Source organism: Microdochium trichocladiopsis (genome assembly GCF_020744255.1).
Source record: "Microdochium trichocladiopsis strain MPI-CAGE-CH-0230 chromosome Unknown B0I36scaffold_4, whole genome shotgun sequence".
In the NCBI taxonomy this organism is placed as follows: domain Eukaryota; kingdom Fungi; phylum Ascomycota; class Sordariomycetes; order Xylariales; family Microdochiaceae; genus Microdochium; species Microdochium trichocladiopsis.
Window position 1 is genome coordinate 2,414,540 of NW_025763547.1, and position 17,575 is coordinate 2,432,114.

Sequence of the window (17,575 nt, forward strand, 5' to 3'; positions counted from 1 at the left end):
TTGTACTATTCCTCTCCCTCTCCTTGTATTGTAGATTTCTTTATTCTACTTCACTTGGATTTTTTTTTAATTGGAATAAAATGCCTTTGATAACCTGACTGGGCCACATTCTTCTACCTGAAAGGGCCGGCTGCAGCGCCAGGTGATGCGATTGACATGTGGAATTTCCCCAGACATAACATGCGATAAAAAAGACAATGTAGCAAGTAAAACGCAGATTGGTGAACTCCAACTTTTTGCTTGGCCAAGAATTCCGCTATGTTCATGCAATGTCCTGTATGTACTTTTTGTTTGGAAAAAAAATCGCAATCAGTAGATGATCTGTGTATATATTCCCCCGTTTTTGATTTCTTTTGGTGCCCTCTTCGAGAGGTAAGCTAGATGATTAAATGTGACAATATGATGTGCGTAATCAAAGGCTAAAATGATCATGAATGGATGCTACCGCCGCCGGACCAACCGAGTCTGACGAACTGCCCCCCCCCCCCCCCCCATCCTCTACTGCTTCTCAGAGATCTCGAGAGCTTGTTTCTCCTCGTCCACAACCGCACCACTGGTCATGGCAGCGTCACCAGCACCGACGGCCAAAGCAGCGGACGCGTTCATAATGTCTTCCGCCCGGATCCCGCTGCGGTCGCACATGCTCCTGAATATGCCGCCCTGCTTCCACAGGTTGATTGGCTCGTCCATTTCGGCAATCTGCCCGGCGTCCATCACGCAGATCCGGTCGTACCCGATGATCGTGCGGAGCCGGTGGGCGATGCACAGCAGTGTCTTGCCTCGGAATCCAGTCGCCATGGTGGCCTGGATCTTTTCATCCGTCTCCATGTCCACTGATGAGGTCGCCTCGTCGCAGATGATGATCTGGCTTCCACGCACGAGCGCGCGAGCCAGAGCCATCATTTGTCGCTGGCCAAGGGAGAAGTTGAGCCCGTCTTCCTCGACTTGGCTGTCCAGGTGAATCCTGGATGGGTCCTTGTCGTCGATGTTGGCGTCCGCGGGGACTAAGTCGGACTGGCGGAGGGCTGACCACAGCGCGAGGTCTGTGTGCTCGTTGAACGGATCGAGGTTGCTGCGAACAGTGCCGCGGAATAGCGTAGGGTCCTGCGGGATAATGGCCAGGCGGGATCGCAGGTCGTGGAGACCAAGAGTGGAGATGTCGAGTCCGTCGATGGTGATGTGGCCTCCCGAGATCTCAACCAGTCGAAACAATGTCGACATGATGGAGCTCTTGCCAGCACCCGTGCGACCAACGATACCAATGCGCTCGCCGCCCTTGATGTGCATCGTCAAGCCCTGCAGGACCAGGGGGAGTCCAGCTCGGTACCGCATTTCGACATTGTCAAAGACAATCTCACCCTTCTCGGGCCACGAGGGCCGGACCTCGACAGTGTGCTCAGGTGCCTCCTCCTCCAGCGAATTGCCATAGTAGAGGATGCGCTCGACAGCGTTCATGCCGTTCTCGACTTCAGCCAGCTGCCGCACCGTGAATTGGATCATCTGCACAATGGCCAAGATGTAACTCAGCACCAGACCACCGATAGAAGGATCGACGCTGAATCTCGAGTTTACGACAAGAATCGCCGTGGTGAAGACAAGAAGGTTACCAATCAGATCGAGGCGCATCGACAGCCAGCGTTGGTTGCTGAATGTCAAGTAGTATGCAGCGTTCATCTCGTCAATGGCGACCCGAAGATCATCCACAAACTTGTCCTTCAGACCGTACGCTCGAATAGAGGCAACTCCATTGAGACCCTCGGCAAACTTGGCAAAGACAACGGATCTAAGGACGGACTCGAAGCGCTTCACTTCGCGAGCGGAGGACCGGTAGTAGGATGAAGCCAGAAGGAAGATGATCACCAAGGGAACTAGCGCCACAGTGAACCAGTGGAAGAAGGCGATGATGAGTGCAAAGACGGAAATGATCATGGCCAGCGTAAAGAAGTACATGCGCATGGCATCCGTCAGGTTGTTGTCCATGACATCAACGTCCCTCGAGAAGCGGTTCGTGATACGCCCAAGTGGTGTGGTATCGAAGAACGACATTGGTGCCCGCAGCGTCCTTTGCACAGCCTTGCCGAGAAGTGTCCTGCTCGCTCTTGTGCCAAGCATGGTGAGGTAGATTGAGAAGCAGAACATCAGTAAGCACTGGATCGTGCCGAGCGCGACGTAGCCTGCAATGTAAATGTTTTCCTCGAACCCAAACTTGTTCGAGGTCCAGTATGAGAGCCACAGACTTGTGACAATGTTGGCGCCTTGGGAGAGAATGAGGACCAGGAGGGTCATGGGAGCGTTGAGCAGAGTACCAGACGCCCGGACATAGGCTCTGTAAGTCGACCATGGAACACTTGCGACTGCACGTTCCTCGGCCTGCATAAGGCCAGGGGTGCGCTTCTTCTTGGCCTTGGGCTTGTCGTCACTCTGGGGTTTCTCCACGGCAGCATCCTCTTTCTCCTCCTCCTTCTCGACAGCAGTCGATTCCATGAGCTGTCGGAAGCCAGCATGGTTTGCCCTAAGGTTGTCAAAGGTATCCACGGCCTGGATCTTGCCGCCCTCCATCCAGACGATCCTGTCGACGCGATTCAGAACCCAAAGCTGGTGTGTCGCGAGAATGCGACACTTGTCCTTGAGCAGTCCCAGAATAGCGTTGTCAAAGATGTGACGCCCAACATGGGCATCCACAGCACTGAGCGGGTCGTCCATGAGGACAATATCGGCATCGAAGTAGATGGCTCGGGCAATGTTCAGGCGTTGCTTCTGGCCACCAGAAATGGTGATGCCTCTTTCGCCGATCTCGGTAGCATCCCCATTGGGGAGCATGTCGAGATCTTGTTGCAAAGCGCAGCTGCAGATCCATGTTAGTGAAATGGTTAAATGGAGAAAGCAATGATGGACACTTACGCCTTGATGACTTCTTTGTACCATGCCCGATCCATGTCCTTTCCGAAAAGGATGTTCTCCCGAAGTGTGGCGTTCTGAATCCAGGCGTATTGGGGGCAAAAGGCCCGAGACGCTCCCAAGACAATCTCTCCCTCAGTCTTGCGCATGTCACCTGCGAGTGCGGCAAGAAGCGAGGTCTTTCCACTGCCGACGCTGCCAATCACCGCAATCAACTCCTTGCGTCCAACGGCAAGGTTCAGGTCCTGAATCTTGAAGGGCTCGCGCTCTTCCACCAGCGTGCTAGCAGTATCGCTTTCGTCTGCCGTGCTGGGCCCCTTCAACGGTTTGGCGTTGTTAGCAGCCTTCCCGGCCTTGGGCCCTTTGCCTGCCGCCGCAGCATTTTTATCACTGCCAACAGGCACCGGTGAAGCTGTGGGGTCCTGAGTCGTGGCTCGTTCCCAGGTGAAGCTGGCGTTATTGAGCTCGACGGCATGAGAGTTCCCGGGGTCGTGAACTGCAACATCTCCTAGTTCCTCGGCGAGGAGGAATTCCTGGATACGCTGAATGGATTGCCAGGCATCTGTCACCTGGCCAATAACCAGGGGAAGCAGGTTGAGTGGCATACGAAGTCCGTTAAACAAGGCTAGAGATGAAAAGACTTGAGCGGGGGCAAGAGCGTTGTTAGTCTTCGAGTATGTGACGAAAGTCAACATGGACGCGTAGATGGGCAGAGACATGGACACGGCGTTGATGGCGTTTCGAATGGCGAGAAGGACCTGAATCGCCCGGATCTCGCTGTTGCGGATCGTGTTCAGGCGCTCCATGAACGCGGTCTCCCAGCCGAAATACTTGACGAATCTGACAGACTGCAGAATCTCCTGTGTGAGGCCAACACGCTGATCCGTGATTTTGTTGATCCGTGCTCGGCGGCGGAACAGGCTCTTGATGGCCTGTGTCAGAGCGGGAACACCGAGCACGAGCAGGGCGAAACCGGCAAGCGCGCTATACGACAAGTTGACAAGCAGAAGAGCGAGAGTGATGATGCACTGAATAGGAGACGTCCAGATCATGTGGAAGAGGGCCGAGGCCTGGTCGACACGATACGTATCCACGCTCATCAGGTTGACCACGCGGCCATTACCCCAGCCTTGGCCTTCCCCGATCACGCCCTTCTTGCCCGTCTCAGCCTTGCCTTTGGATGCTTTGCTCGCGGGAGCAGTTGTGCTCTTGCCCTTTTCGTCCTTGTCCTCGGCGCTTTCTGCTTCCGTGAGCGCCTTGCCACCGGCCCTGGCTCGGCCCGAGATGACCATGGACTTCTCAAAGACCATGCTGATGAGTACAGCACGCACCTGACCACCAATCATCATGCCGTGGTAGATGAAGTGGTTGATACCGAGACTCTGACAGATCTGCATGAGGGTGACACCAAAGGCAAGACCGATGCCAGGACCAATGGCAGGCGGAGGCGAACCCGTCTGAGCTGCATTCCAAGCCTGGGTGGCGAACTGAATGAGAAATCGCAACGTGAAGGGCGAGACGACCTGGAAGATGGACGAGACGAGCTGGCACAAACCACCGAACCAAAACTCCCAGAAGAACGACTCGTGGAGAGCCCAGAGGAGAGGGTACTTGTCGCCGGCGGCGACATGCTTCTCAAAGGCTTTGCGGGTGCGCTCGGTCATGAGCTCTGCCTTGCGGTCCGGATTGACTGTCCACAGGTCATCCTGTGTGAGAGGCCGCTTGTAGCCCACGTTCATGATTGGTGCCATCCACTGGAAAGTCAACTTGCTCCAGAAGCCGGCCGTGTACTCCCTGCTGACCTGACGCTCGTCGGGGATCGGAGGCACCTTGCCCCAGCGCAAGGGGTTTGGCGTCTTGTACCATGGCTTGTCTGAGCCCGGGTGGACGTTGAGCTGGCGGGTGGTTGTGCGGGTGAGGGCGCTGGTGTCGGTTGCGTAGCTCTGGGTCCGGAACATCTCCTCGCGAGCTGCTTGTTTCTCTACGGGCTCGGCACGCTTGCGAGCTTCGGCATCCTGATCGATGCTGTCGTCATCGACCTGGTCTGAAGCTGAGGAAGAAGGCGAGCCCGGTGCTGGGGATGCAGGTTCTGGAGATACTGGGGCATTGACCTGTGTGATGGGGTCGGCGAGCGAGGCAGCGGGCTGCTCATCGCTCTTGTCGTGGGCCATGGCGAAGCTGGGGGTGGGCGGATGCCCAGCCTAGTATTAGGGGCCGAGAGCCGGCGGATGACCCAAGCTGAAGCAGGACCCGATGTCCAAGCAGAACGTGACAAGAGAGGTCTTGTTCGATGTCTTGCTCAGGTGTAAGTGTAAGGATGTTTATCTGAGCTGTTGATAAGTTATGCTCGTATGCCAAGACGTGCGGCCAGGATCTACGCAGGAGGTGGCTGATAGGTGGAGGCTTAACCGTTGCCCCGGAGCGCGATGTGGAAGACGTCACAAGCACGCAAGTGGGCTTGGCTCCTTTTATCAGATCAGATGTTGCAGGTGGTCCGCGTGGGTGCGTGTGTGTGTGTGTGTGTGTCCAAGTCTTGAAAGCGAGGGCGGGAATGCGCGGCGAGGAGATATGCAAGACCAGAGAGCCAGCGGAACGGGCCACGGATAATTCGAAGCTGGGGGGGAAGAGTCGACCGAGCAGGGTCCCGGAAGGAAATGATTAGCAATCGCGGAAGTGCAGAGCGAGAACCAGGCAGGCAGGCAGGCAGAACGACAGGGCCGCCGACGGGGGATCCGAGCCGAAAAACGAGACGGAGTGGGGGCAGGCGGCGCGGGTCTAGGTTAAGCGGCCGGGCTCTGGGTCCAGCGGAGAAGAAGCCTGGTTCACGATGATGGGAAAGAGGAACAAGAGCAGCAGCCGGGGGGTCATGTCAATGCTTGTCCCGCCCTGCATGTCGGCCTGGGGGAGCAGACGTCGGCCAGTGGTGGCCTGGCCTTAGCTAATCTACGATGCTGGCAGGCAAGCAAGTGGTGGTGAGGCAGGACGGCGGTGATGATGCCGTGACTCTCGGCCTAGTCATGTTATGCTGCCCCTGTCATGGCCGACATGCACAACAGAAAAACAGAAACCACGGCCGGGGTTTAGACGAGCCCGAGGCCGGCCAGCCTGATCCGAGGCCGCCTTCGGGCTCGTCTGCTGCACGACACCCACCCACCACTTTGGATGGTCAAGTGTGTTGGTGACTGAGCAGGGCCAAGGATGGCAATTGCTGGGACCGCCCGCTCACTCAACTCAGACTTGTCTACTTTAAGTTAAAAACCTTAGGCAGTGAGGCACGTACTTGACATTGAGGGGAACACCGGCTGTAGGCCCGGAGTTAACCAATGTGCGCCTTCCTCTTTGGACCTCGCGCCCACATTTTTTTCTTCTGGCGATTCAAAGACTTTGATACGACGAAGTGCATGTCCTCCTCGCATGTTTCTCTCTCAACGTCGAGCCGCCCAAGAGCACTGGCAGCCGCATCCCGGGCCCGCCGCGGACAGACATGTGGCCGGCCGCAGCCTGCTGCACGACACCGCAACGGCGCTGGTGGAACAACTCTGTGGGCGACAGGCCACAGCCGCAACAGCGGACGCCCCCCGACGCCCGGGGAATCTCTCCGCGGCTCCGCACAGAAAAGCTTGGCCTGCCGTCGTGGCTCTAGTTAGTTGATAATAGCTACCACACGCCACTCACTCTTGATTGTACCGTGGTAGCCCGGCGGCAGCGTGGCAACAGTGCAGAGAGTCCAGTAACCCCTTGGGACGGTTATCTCCGTGCGCACAGGTCTCACAGCACACACCACGCCAGACAAAGGCCCGCCAGGACGCGTACACCTCACACACATGGCGCAAACGAGGAGTCATTCCCAGCTGCTCCCTCCACCTGTCCCGAAACTCTCTCTATGTAGCACCGATGCCAATCCCAGCCAGCGCCCGTCAAGGTGCCCTTTGTGACTGCCTTCCTCAAGGCACGTCCACCAAGTAGTCTCTTGTCCTGACTCCTTGTGGCAATGGCAGCCTGCTGGGCAGTTGTGGGAGTCACTCCCAAGGTCAGAAGCCGCCAATGTTGTCACCACCGGGGCCAAATGCAACATGCATGACCAGTCCGGCAACGCATGCAGTCATCTTCTTGGTCTCCCTCCCCCCCCCCCCCCCCCCATCCCCAGAGTCCAAGTGAATCATTCAATTTCCCCGCAACCCAACAACCAACGAACCGGATTTCGACACACACAACTCCGGCGCCGAACTCCGAACTGCTCCTCTCCACACCCACCCCTAGTCCTTTTTCCGCTCCGCTTCGCACTCCTAGCCCGCTTGGGCAGCCTACGTACGTCAACCGGCTGACGGTGCACCCCCAAATGTGACAAATTCAACCCCCAGCGAACCATAGCTAGGCCTCATCAAGCAATCAGCTCCTCATCTCATTTCACCCCTAAAGCTACATACGCACGTCCTTCACACAACAGGGGACAAGTCTGCAACCCCCCTTGCCATGAAGAAAACTCGCCTCAAGCTTACAAACCTTGGGTCAACCACAAACCCCTCTGGCCAAGGGGAACGAAACCTTGATTAAACCCCAAAGTCACCAAACTATGCTCACAGAGTGGAAATTATCTAATAATCTGACACGGCCCCTTGTTCTTCTCGCGGGGCAAAAGGGTTAACTCCCATAAAGAAAGAAAAAGATAAAATAAATTAAGGCAAAGCATAAGGCCCCTTTATGCGGTCTTAAAGTCTAACCATATAATTAATGTGCACGAGGCAGGTTGACTGCTCCTCCTCGTCTGTCTGTGCAATGCAAGACAAGAGACCTTCCCTTGTATAACCCATATCAGATTACTCACCATTATGGCTCTGCCCATCCGCTGTTCGAATACTTGCCGAACATGTGCTGCTTCAATAGTACCATTAACACGAGAGAAACCCCCCCAAAAAGGCTTCCCATAATCAACGCAAAACTCCCCCGGAAAGATAACATCCAGCGCTTATGTGTTGTTAAGAAATGAATTTCCGGTTCTGCCTCCATCTATGGAATTCTTCCGCACCGACCCACTAGAACCTGATGGGTTGACTCAAGAGGAGCAACCACTTCAAGAGTGACCTTCTGTCTACGTGTTCGGCTTTTTCTCCCTAACGCCTTGCAGCAAAAAAAAGTCCCTAGTACAATAAGATGAAATGAAAGAACAAGAACAACGAAAAAAATTTGGAAGACGATGTTCGTGTTCCATGTCCCGCATGCATTGCCGGTAGTTTTGAACGCCTCGCGTTATCCATCAGCCCCCCTGTGCAGTGATGAGGATGGGCAACAGCAGGTCTTGTTGCGAGAGTACAACTACCACTACACCGTCGCGTCCGAGTCGTACTCGGGAGGGTCATGGTGAGGTAGCATCTGGGACTCTTCAAACTGGTCACCGTCCTCATCATCCTCGAGCTCCTCGTCCTCATCCTCGGCGCCGCTGGCAAGCCCAAGTAGTTCCTTGTCCATGTCGTCGAGATCGTCCGCATCCTCCATCGCCACGTCGCCACTGTCCTTGCTGTTGCCGTTGAGCCTGGTCTTGCCATTCTCGGTGCCATTATCCTTGGCGCCGTGCTGGCCGGCGTCCCGACCATCGTGCTTGCCGCCACCGCCTTGGCTGTGCTCATGCTCGTTGTGCTTCTTGGCCGGCTGCACAACACCTTGCTTCCCCTGGGAAGCCCAGCGGGCAAACCGGCGGTTCACTCTTCGCAACGAGGCGGCATATGTGCTGAACTCCTCGCCAAAGTCGTCGTCTTCTGTCCGGAGCGGACAGAGACCACCGAAGCCCTTGTCTCGGAAGTCGCCACGGAGGGCATGGTGCAGGCGGTATTCCTCCTGGTCGCTGTCCAGGAAGGGATCGTCCATGCTCTCCAGGCGCTTCCGCGCTCGGATAAACACGCCTTCTTGGCGTCGAGCCTTGCGCGCCTTGTGGTACTCTCGTCTCAGGCCACGATCGAGAATGTGCTCGACGCGCTGGTTCCGGTTTCTCTCAACGGCTAGCTGGTGCGCCGTCGGCGGTCTCGGCTTGCGTGGCATGATGCCGTCGCCACCATGATGGGGAGCTGGCGAGGAGCCCTCAAAGACCTGGTACTTGAGCGATGCACCGCCTCGGCGTCCGCCCAAACCGCTCAGTCGGCCAAGACCTCGGGGCGGAGTGGGCGAGCGGAGACTATCCATGTCTGACTCGTGCTTCGGAGGCCGGATCCGCGGGAGGATCGCGGCACTGAGGCTGTCGTCTGCAGAGTTCTTGGCCCTGGCTCCTCGCTTTGACTGGTGCTCAGCCATATATGCTTGGTCGGCTGCAATGATCCGGGCTCGGTGGGCTTGCTTCTCGTGGCCGAAATCAACCTCTTCTTGAGGGTCAATGTTCTCTTGCTTCTCCTGCTCCTCGGTCATCTCCTCGAGACGCGGGATGCCCTGGTTCGCCACGTCGGTGCCATAGTCGACGCCTGCTCCGAACGGGTTCTCCTCACAGCCTTCCTCGGTGAAGTCAGACTCAAGGTAGAACCACACCACCCAGAGGAAGGCATTCGCGCGGGACTGGCTGGTGTATTTGGTCTTCATGATGAGATCGTGGAACTCGAAACCGGGAGGGAAATGGAGCTCGGCAACATGCGCCGCCTGGTTACAGAGGAGAAAGATGAGGTTGACCGGGTTCGTGCGAGGCGGATCAATTTCCTTGAACTCGCTGAGGTCGTTAGGCTCGATCCGGTCTTCGGCAGCACCCTTGAGGATGGACTTGAGACGAGGCGCATCCTGAAGCTGCTTGTAAGCCGAGGCATCTTGGCGCGCCTGCAACGACGGAATCGCGTGGTAGGTTCGCAGTTGGGCTCGCATTTCTGGGAAGACTGTCGCGATAATAACAAAAGTCAGCGACGATGACGAAACACCACCATCCGGGCAGGGGGGACATACAGTTGAGCGTTGTGTTCATCCGACCGACGTTGACAAGCAAGCAGACCATGGCCATGCTCTTCGCGGCTTCTCGATCACTAAGCAGTTTGTCGCGAAGGACCTTGCTGGTCTTGCTGCTCCGCGCCATCGTGTCAATGTAGAGGTCGGCAAAGTTCTGCTTGGTCGACTTGTCACCCTCGTAGTTGTTGGTGAAGACTGGCCGCTCGTCGTCGAAGACGGCCTTGAGGAAGTCGTACTGGATGTCTCGTCTCCAGAGCGGCTCGCCGTCCTCCTTCTTGAGGTGCCTGATCTTGCCCGGCGCACTTCCGGAGAACGAGCCGTCATTCGCGCCGGCCGCGCCTCTCGATTTGCGCTTGCCGCGCTGCGTGGTTTCCGGCTCCATGACGACGCTGTTCTCGTAGTTGTGTTCTGGCGACGCCCGCGCGGCTTCCGGGGAGGATGGCGCCGGTGACGAGCGGGCTGGCTCGGGAGACGCAGTCATTTTGAAAGAGAGGCAGCTGCTGCTGAGCCGCCTGAGACGTCGAGGCTGGCAAGGGACAGGCTGTGTGTTAGGATGAAAGATGTTGTGTGGCGCTGCGACACGGCAGGGACAGCCCAACTGTGTGCCAGTAGACTTTCGCACTTGCTGATGCTCAAGTGACGACTGCTGCAATTGAAATGGCGATGGTCGCTCCCTAGATGTTGTGGCGATGGCACGGAATAACTCCAGGAGGAGATGGGTGCCGTGGGATTGCTGCAAAGTGTGTCGGCTGGAGGGTTGGGTGATGGCTCCAGCAGGCAGGATTTCCAAGGTTGCGCGGCTCGGCGGGATCAATGCCAATTAGTCGCGAGCCACTGGCACCACATCATGAGCCCTCGTTCAACGCTCGCGTCCAAGGCTGCCGCGCCTCGAGAGCCGTCCCTTGCAGCAGCCCAGGTGCGTGCTCCACAGGGGCTGCAATCGCAGCTGAGGTGCTGCAGCCGCGCTTACCCGGCAGGCCCTCCCCATGGATCAGCCAGAGACCCCAGTTGGGCCACCACCACCACCACCAACTGCAACATAACGTGTCTATCGGTCAATGCGCATCAGTCGTCTGAGGCCTTCTTCCTCTTTCGCAGGCAGGCAGGCGAGTCAGACATGTCTCTGTATACTATGTCGGTGCATCAAATGCAAAACCTTTCGTTGACCCTAGGATACAATACTCCAAGCCTGCTTGCTCAAAGTCATGCTCATCAGCAAGCAACTGACGATAAAACGGAAAAAGCCATCTCTTTGATGCTACAGATTAGACCCAAGGATTTTCAGTTGACGAGCATGGCACAACGAATGGAGAACAGAACATGTGTTGCAAAATGATTAACTTTATTTTTGTTCGGGAGATCTCAATTCGTCCACTGAGGACTTCTGAGACTTGCGCACTTAAGTGGAAAATGTCCACTCATGCGTCAATATTTGCTATGAGTGCCAGGCATAATTGTTGCCCGAGAGTGAGCATGGGGCAGAAATGACACTGCCAATGCTCTCCTTCTGAGAGGGGGGTAAGCCTTCCAAGGCAAGCCCTCTAAAGCCCTGAGAGTGCTGATGGCGACACAGTATTGTCAACCACCAAATGGGCACCCATGTGAAAATACCATTTCTATGCTCGTTGATCCTCCGTTTCCAGGCTTTGTTCCCGCTGACAGCCCGTCAGAAGAACGCCATGCCTGAATGAGAATCGAGATATCCGCTTTTGTCTATGGTGCTTGTCATCAATCAACCTGCAGCTGAACGGTTGGAAAACGCATCGCCGTGGTCTATCAAAACAGTGAAAACATTCCGAGACCCCTCCCGAGGGGGCAAAATCGAGTACATCGAAACAGAGACCGTGATCGTCGTAAAAGTCGTTCAGTGAGTGTGGACAAGACCACCAACTTTTCTGTAGATAAAAGTCTCCGGGAAGTATCTGCCAGTCGAGGTACCGTCTTTTCTGACCTCCGCGCGTCTCAGGCAGCCGCTCGCATCTATAATCCCCCGTTTACTTCTATTGGGTATCAAGTTTGGGAGATGCGCAGCTGAAACAAAAGACACAATGCCGTCTATCGTGCCAGAGCTCTATCGTCGTAGAACTCGAACCTGTCGATTCTGGGTGAAGGCTGGATGTCGTGTCTGCCGCTGCGGAGAGGTTCGGAAAATGTCGAAATGCCAAAATCGCGTGCCAGGAGATGATGAGCGTAAAATGCAATGGAGAAAAAAGGGAAAAGCATTGACGTCTGCTCAATGATGATACATCCGGCGGATGTATGGGGCTGCATGGCATGCCGCAAGGAATCATGCAGTCCATGTCCCCGTGGGATGGCAGGAGGATGCCATCTACCACCAGGAGGCCTGGCCGGCACCGCTGGGGTTGCCGTAGCTGCCGCCGCCGTAGCCGCCGCCGCCACCGCCACCACCACCGCCGTAGCCGCCGCCGTAGCCACCACTCGGGGGAGCACCGCCGTAGCCGCCGCCAAAGCCGCCTCCCTGGGGAGCACCGCCGTTGAAACCGCCGCCGCCGCCAGGACCTCCGAAGCCGCCACCGCCGACCTTACGGAAGTCGCGGTTGGCACCAGCACCGCGGCCACGGCCGCCGCCACCACGACCACCACGGCCACCGCCACCGAAGGAGCTCTCGCGGGCAATGGTCTCGAGGAAAGCAGGAACCTCCTGGTTGGCCTCCTTGAGGAGGTCAAGGAGCTCACGGACAACACCACGGTTGCCACGGTTGAAGAAGGCGGTCGAGTGACCAGTGTTACCAGCACGGCCGGTACGACCAATGCGGTGAACGTAGTCGTCGATGTCGGTCGGCAGATCGTAGTTGACGACGTGTGTGACGTTGGGGATATCCAAACCACGAGCAGCAACAGCTGTGGCGACCAGAATGGGGCAACGACCGTTGCGGAACATCTCCAGGGCACGCTCACGCTCGCGCTGAGTGCGGTCGCCGTGGATGGATGTGGCCGGGAAGTTCTGGTTGATGAGGAAGTCGGACAAGGAGTCTGCCATGCGCTTCGTCTCGACGAAGATCAAGGTGAGACCACCAGCGTGGGTGTGGAGGATATCCAGGAGAACGGAGCGCTTGTCAATGTCCTCGACGTACTCAACCTTCTGAGTGATGTTCTCAGAAGTCGAACCAACACGACCGACGGACAGGAAGATGTAGTCCTTCAGGAAGTCGCGAGCGAGCATCTGAATGTCGCGGGGGAAGGTCGCGGAGAACATGAGAGTCTGACGGTTCTGGACGTTGGGCATGTCCTCGCCCTCGACGATACGGCGAATCTGGGGCTCGAAACCCATGTCAAGCATGCGATCAGCCTCGTCAAGAACGAGGTACTTGATGTTCTGGAGCGAAATGCGGCCACGCTCAATCAGATCGACAAGACGACCGGGGGTGGCAACGAGCAAATCGCAACCACGCTCAATCTGGCGGAGCTGGGAGCCAATGTCGGCACCACCGTAGACGACGCAAGGGCGAACCCAAGAGCGGTAGGCAAACTTGCGAGACTCGTCGTAAATCTGCGAGACCAGCTCACGAGTCGGGGCGAGAATGAGAGAAGTGGGGTAGGCCTTGCGCTGGCGGCCGTAGCCACCACCGCCAGCCTGGGGGGGAACAGCAGAAGGACCAGTTTGGAAGGCCTGGGACAGAATAGGGAAAAGGAAACCACCAGTCTTTCCGGAACCGGTCTGGGCACAAGCCATCAGATCGCGGCCGCCCATGACAATGGGAATCGAGTACTTCTGGACAGGAGTGGGAATCTTGTAGCGGGAGAGCCCGATATTCTGGATAAGGTGGTCATCCAAAGGAGGGTTGGTGAACGTGAGCACGGGCTCGGGGACATCGTGTCCGGAAGCCTCGACTGGGATGTCGTCGTACTTCTCGAAGTTGATACCGGTGTGCTGCTTGGAAGGATCATCGGGGGTACCGTAAAGCTCACGCTCAACACGCGGGTTGGCGGGACCGGGGATGTGCTTTCCGTCGCGCCACTGACCGTCGCCAGAGCCTCTAGCTGTGCCGCCGCCACCAGAGCCGCCGCCGTATGAGTTGCGGTCAAAATGACCACCACCGCCGCCACGGTTGAAGTTGCCGCCGCCGCGGGGAGGACCATTGAAGCCAGGACCAGAGGCATCGGGGCCGTTGGACCAGTTACCGGCGGGGGCTGGGCGTCCTTCGAAGTTGCCGCCGTTGCTGTAAATGACACCAGTTAGCACGCGATTCGGTAGATGTGCACATAGACAGGAGCATGATGAGACTTACCCAGCCCAGGCGCTGTTGTTGATGCCGGCGTTCATAGGGGGAGCACCACCCGGAGGAGGGCCACCGGCAGCAGGACCAGGCATAGCAGGTCCGCCTCCCATCTTGTTACGCATGTGAGGGGGAATGTAGGAGCGGCCTCCAGCCGGAGGGTGCTGGTCGTTGAGGTTAAGACCTCCCATGTTGATCTGATCAGCCATGATTGCGAGGTGAGTGGATGCTGACAAGGTTGTAAAGTCGAAGTATTGGTGTCGGGGTGTTGTTTGTATATTGGTGGAGAGACCGGTCTCAAGTTCTCAGAGAAACAAAAGAGCGGACTGGTTGTGTGATGCTTCCGTCACCGAAGGAGATGGAAAATGACAGATGGCTTGAGGGAAAAGGGCGAAACGTTCGCGCTCTTCTCGGCAAGACTATTATGTAGCGCGTGGAAGGGTGCACGCAGACGTGTAGTTGTGGATGTGCCGTCTCCGAGATCCTCTAGAAAAGAAAGACAACTTTTCAAAAGGAACAAAACGAAGACCCTGTGGTGGGGAAAATGCAGAGAGTTTGTGTGTTGGGCAGAGGAATGATAAGGGGGAGGGGAGGAGGCAGTGGTTTTAAAGCGAGAGGGTGGAGCGCCGGCGAAAAAAATTGCCAGGCAGTGGCAGCCACCACCGTGGGTGGGCATGGCCATGTTTGGGCAGGAAGCAGGCAGTCTCGCCCCCCAGGGAAAAATCGATGGGGCCTAGCGTGCTGGGGGCCGGGATACATCAGCGGGTACACCCACAATCCTCGCCTCCTGGGTGAGCGACGCCACCACATTTTGCAGCAGCTGGGCGTGCGGGCGATAAGAGTCAGGCCAGAGGTACCCCGTCATGTACCATCTCGTTCTCGAACCGTCTTACCGCCTATCGCTCCCCTTGCGCGGGCGGCGCGACGTGTCTGCGCCTTGCCAGCCCAGGTTCTGCGTCACGCCCAAGTTGTGTTCAGGTTTTTTTTCTTTCTTTCCTTTCCCCGAGGCACTTTCCCCAGCTACCAGGCTACGTCGTCTTCCACAAGGAGATGCAAGACTACGGAGGGGTCTGCAGACTCAAGCTATTGGAGTAGGAGAGAGGCTCGATACGTCCTTCGACCCCTATTTGCTTTGCAACCCATGCACAGACTGGCTGCCAACAGCTCGGTAGGCCTGGCTGGCCTGGTGGAACAGGGAAGAAATACAGCACAAGCCAGTCACAGGCAGATCGCTCCCCGGATCCGATCACACCCAGGATGGAGAGAAGGGAAGGGTCCCCTTGGCCTGACGGGGAGGCACGGGGGCCTGGTCCCGCGCTAGACACGGCCCCCGCGTGGGTGTGTGTGGCACAGCTGACTCTTTCACCTCTTTTTGCCACCTGACTGTGTCGTAACCGCATCCTCATGTCATTTTTGGCGCAATGGCTGGCACACGTTCTGTCTCGAGCCAGCGAGACTATTGGCGGATGGCTAGACGTCGCGTCAGTCGCTCCCACAGTTTGCCTTTCGCCTAAGAGCGAGCCTAGTACGGCAGACTGTTCTAGCGTTCTGTCGAAAACTCGGAGTGCCCTAGAACTTTTCGGAACGATATGTTCAGCGCCCAATGAAATCTTCTGAGGCTCTCACAGCATGGTCTACTTGTGGGTCTTCGGGTGCACAGTTATCTTTCTCGAACAAACATCCGCGAGCATTCTCTGCTCGCGGTGCCCGACCCGAGTGTCCAGACAAGACGGGTGGCTTATTCATCAACACGTGGAGTTGAGCAACGTCATCGCTCGACTTTCATATTCCCACCATGTTCCAGGTGCCGGAGAGTGTCAATGGTACTTCTCAGTGGACAGACTGGTGGTGCTTTGCAGCGTGCTTGCCAGACCAGAGGACTGTGATGTTCAGCAAGCCGAAACCTATCTCATGGGATTCCTTGGCTATTCTGGTAAGTTCCATAGGTAAATGTTATTGTTCGAACGCATGAACTCAATATTGTTTGGCCGACGAAGTCTGGTCGTTAGACAGCTTGGGCAACCTGTACCACCGTTGTGCGGCCATATCAAACGAGGTCTCCAAAACCTGCACCACGAGCCACACCTTGGCTGTCATCGTTTACCGGAGCTTGTAATTCTTCTTGACTGCGTAGTCCTTGCGGCGAGCCGAAGATCATGCACGTGTTCGCAAACAGCACAGCAAAATGCACGTTCAATCATCATGCGAAGGGAAGTGGCATTTCGTTGATCTAAGCCCCCTAAGCACACCTCAAAACACGATGATGCTGATTGTGGCTCTGCTTTTCCAGCCATCCATTGTTCAACTACCACATGCTCACGCACTCTTTACGATCTTGTCGTCGTTGAACTCTATCTCCCGTACGCCGTCCTTGGTGATCGCCTTGACCGTCATGCCCTTGAAGTCTACAGGCATTCTCCGCTTGAGCTCGTCTGTGCAAAGCTCGAGCAGCTTCATGCCCTGCACGAGCGTGATATCTGGGTGGTGGTGCTTGTCGAGGATAGACAGGCAGTAGTACTGCGCGTAGCCGTGGGCAGCATACGGTACAGGCGCCAAGGACGCGAGGTAGTCGATCCAGAACAGGCTGGGCTTGTGAGTAATGGGATCGACGCCGCCTAGCAGCAGGTTGACGTTGTACGGCTTGCGAGAACGTAAACTTGTGGCGAGCTCGCCGCGGACAAAGTGTGCCAGTGCTGTTGGGGAGAGATCGGTCTCGTTGCGCATCGAGTAGAGCTGGGCGTTCGCCTGGATGTATTCTGTGAATTGGACTAGATATTGGCAGGTGGTGAGCTTGGTGTCCTGTTTGAGTGGAGGCCGTATCATGAATGTCACTGACTGGTGTCGCCGGCCTCTCCAGAGAAGGCCAGCAGTGTGTGCTTGTTTAGCGACCGTGTCTTGTCATCAGAGGCTTTGAGGATGGTGGCGCCGCGCATGGCAGCCTTCGAGGCGGCAATCAAGGTAAAGTCCTTGCCCGTGATACCCAAGAGAACCTCCCTAGAAGATGCATTAGCAGTGCTGAGTGAGGGGTTCGTGGAGAGCTGGCTGCACACATGATGGGCTTGAGGCTCTATCGTTCCTGGTATGCAGACTGATGTCGCTGCGATCAAGCCGAAGACGGATAAATAATCACGGCTAGCGAATACAGAGATGTTGTCCTGAAGCGTGGGAGTCGTCAATGGTCAGTGGTGATGAGGTTCGCTAGGCTCGGCCATGGGGGGGGGAGCTGCTTTCCAGCCAGCAACCTCACAGCGGGCAGACGCGCAGGCAAGCTACAGCCTGCGGTGACAGCATCGGAGGTCGGAGCTTCAGCCACTCTTACTTTCGAGGCTGCTGAGCCAGCCACACTTGTTCCAGCGGTAGAGTGCTGTGGCGCAGCTTGCCTGGGAGTGTCAGCGCCGCCTTGGAAATGCAGCCGTGCCTGCAGTTGAGAGCACCCCACTGCCGCATCAATTACAGTGGGTCTGAATGGAGACCCCTGCACGGAGCGCCAGGCTTATCCGCCAGGCTCGAACTTTTTTTTCAAGATA

General features: G+C 56.6%; 5 protein-coding genes across 5 annotated transcripts; 1 reads left to right on the forward strand and 4 right to left on the reverse strand.

The window, feature by feature from the left end:
* Positions 1 to 498: 498 nt before the first annotated feature.
* B0I36DRAFT_362003 (ATP-binding cassette transporter protein YOR1-like protein) lies at positions 499 to 5,069 on the reverse strand (the record flags this gene model as incomplete). The annotated part of the gene is made up of 2 exons (XM_046158579.1): positions 499 to 2,845; positions 2,902 to 5,069. 2 exons carry the CDS (start codon positions 5,067 to 5,069, stop codon positions 499 to 501), a joined length of 4,515 nt encoding a protein of 1,504 aa, XP_046014154.1.
* A 3,148-nt stretch (positions 5,070 to 8,217) lies between these two features.
* B0I36DRAFT_362004 (uncharacterized protein) lies at positions 8,218 to 10,192 on the reverse strand (the record flags this gene model as incomplete). Its single annotated transcript, XM_046158580.1, has 2 exons — positions 8,218 to 9,743; positions 9,811 to 10,192. The coding sequence occupies 2 exons, from the start codon at positions 10,190 to 10,192 to the stop codon at positions 8,218 to 8,220; spliced, it is 1,908 nt and encodes a 635-aa protein (XP_046014155.1).
* A 1,947-nt stretch (positions 10,193 to 12,139) lies between these two features.
* Positions 12,140 to 14,257, reverse strand: B0I36DRAFT_348396 (P-loop containing nucleoside triphosphate hydrolase protein; the record flags this gene model as incomplete). Its single annotated transcript, XM_046156687.1, has 2 exons — positions 12,140 to 13,991; positions 14,061 to 14,257. 2 exons carry the CDS (start codon positions 14,255 to 14,257, stop codon positions 12,140 to 12,142), a joined length of 2,049 nt encoding a protein of 682 aa, XP_046014156.1.
* Positions 14,258 to 15,566: 1,309 nt separating this feature from the next.
* B0I36DRAFT_107572 (uncharacterized protein) lies at positions 15,567 to 16,264 on the forward strand. Its single transcript, XM_046147828.1, has 2 exons — positions 15,567 to 15,981; positions 16,046 to 16,264. The coding sequence occupies exons 1-2, from the start codon at positions 15,678 to 15,680 to the stop codon at positions 16,162 to 16,164; spliced, it is 423 nt and encodes a 140-aa protein (XP_046014157.1). The 5' UTR covers positions 15,567 to 15,677; the 3' UTR covers positions 16,165 to 16,264.
* Positions 16,182 to 17,396, reverse strand: B0I36DRAFT_107579 (nucleophile aminohydrolase). Its single transcript, XM_046147829.1, has 4 exons — positions 17,368 to 17,396; positions 17,099 to 17,203; positions 16,885 to 17,042; positions 16,182 to 16,816 (listed from the first exon to the last, which is right to left on the reverse strand). Coding segments are annotated over exons 2-4 (612 nt in total). The 5' UTR covers positions 17,101 to 17,203; positions 17,368 to 17,396; the 3' UTR covers positions 16,182 to 16,364.
* Between the last annotated feature and the right edge of the window lie 179 nt (positions 17,397 to 17,575).

Coding starts and splice junctions, on each gene's coding strand:
- B0I36DRAFT_107579 (XM_046147829.1), bottom strand. Junction 16,817..16,884: donor TGGAGAGGCCGGCGACACCA/GTCAGTGACATT, acceptor GCCAATATCTAG/TCCAATTCACAGAATACATC.
- B0I36DRAFT_107572 (XM_046147828.1), top strand. CDS start 15,678: ATGGTCTACTTGTGGGTCTTCGGGTGCACAGTTATCTTTCTCGAACAA. Junction 15,982..16,045: donor GGGATTCCTTGGCTATTCTG/GTAAGTTCCATA, acceptor TGGCCGACGAAG/TCTGGTCGTTAGACAGCTTG.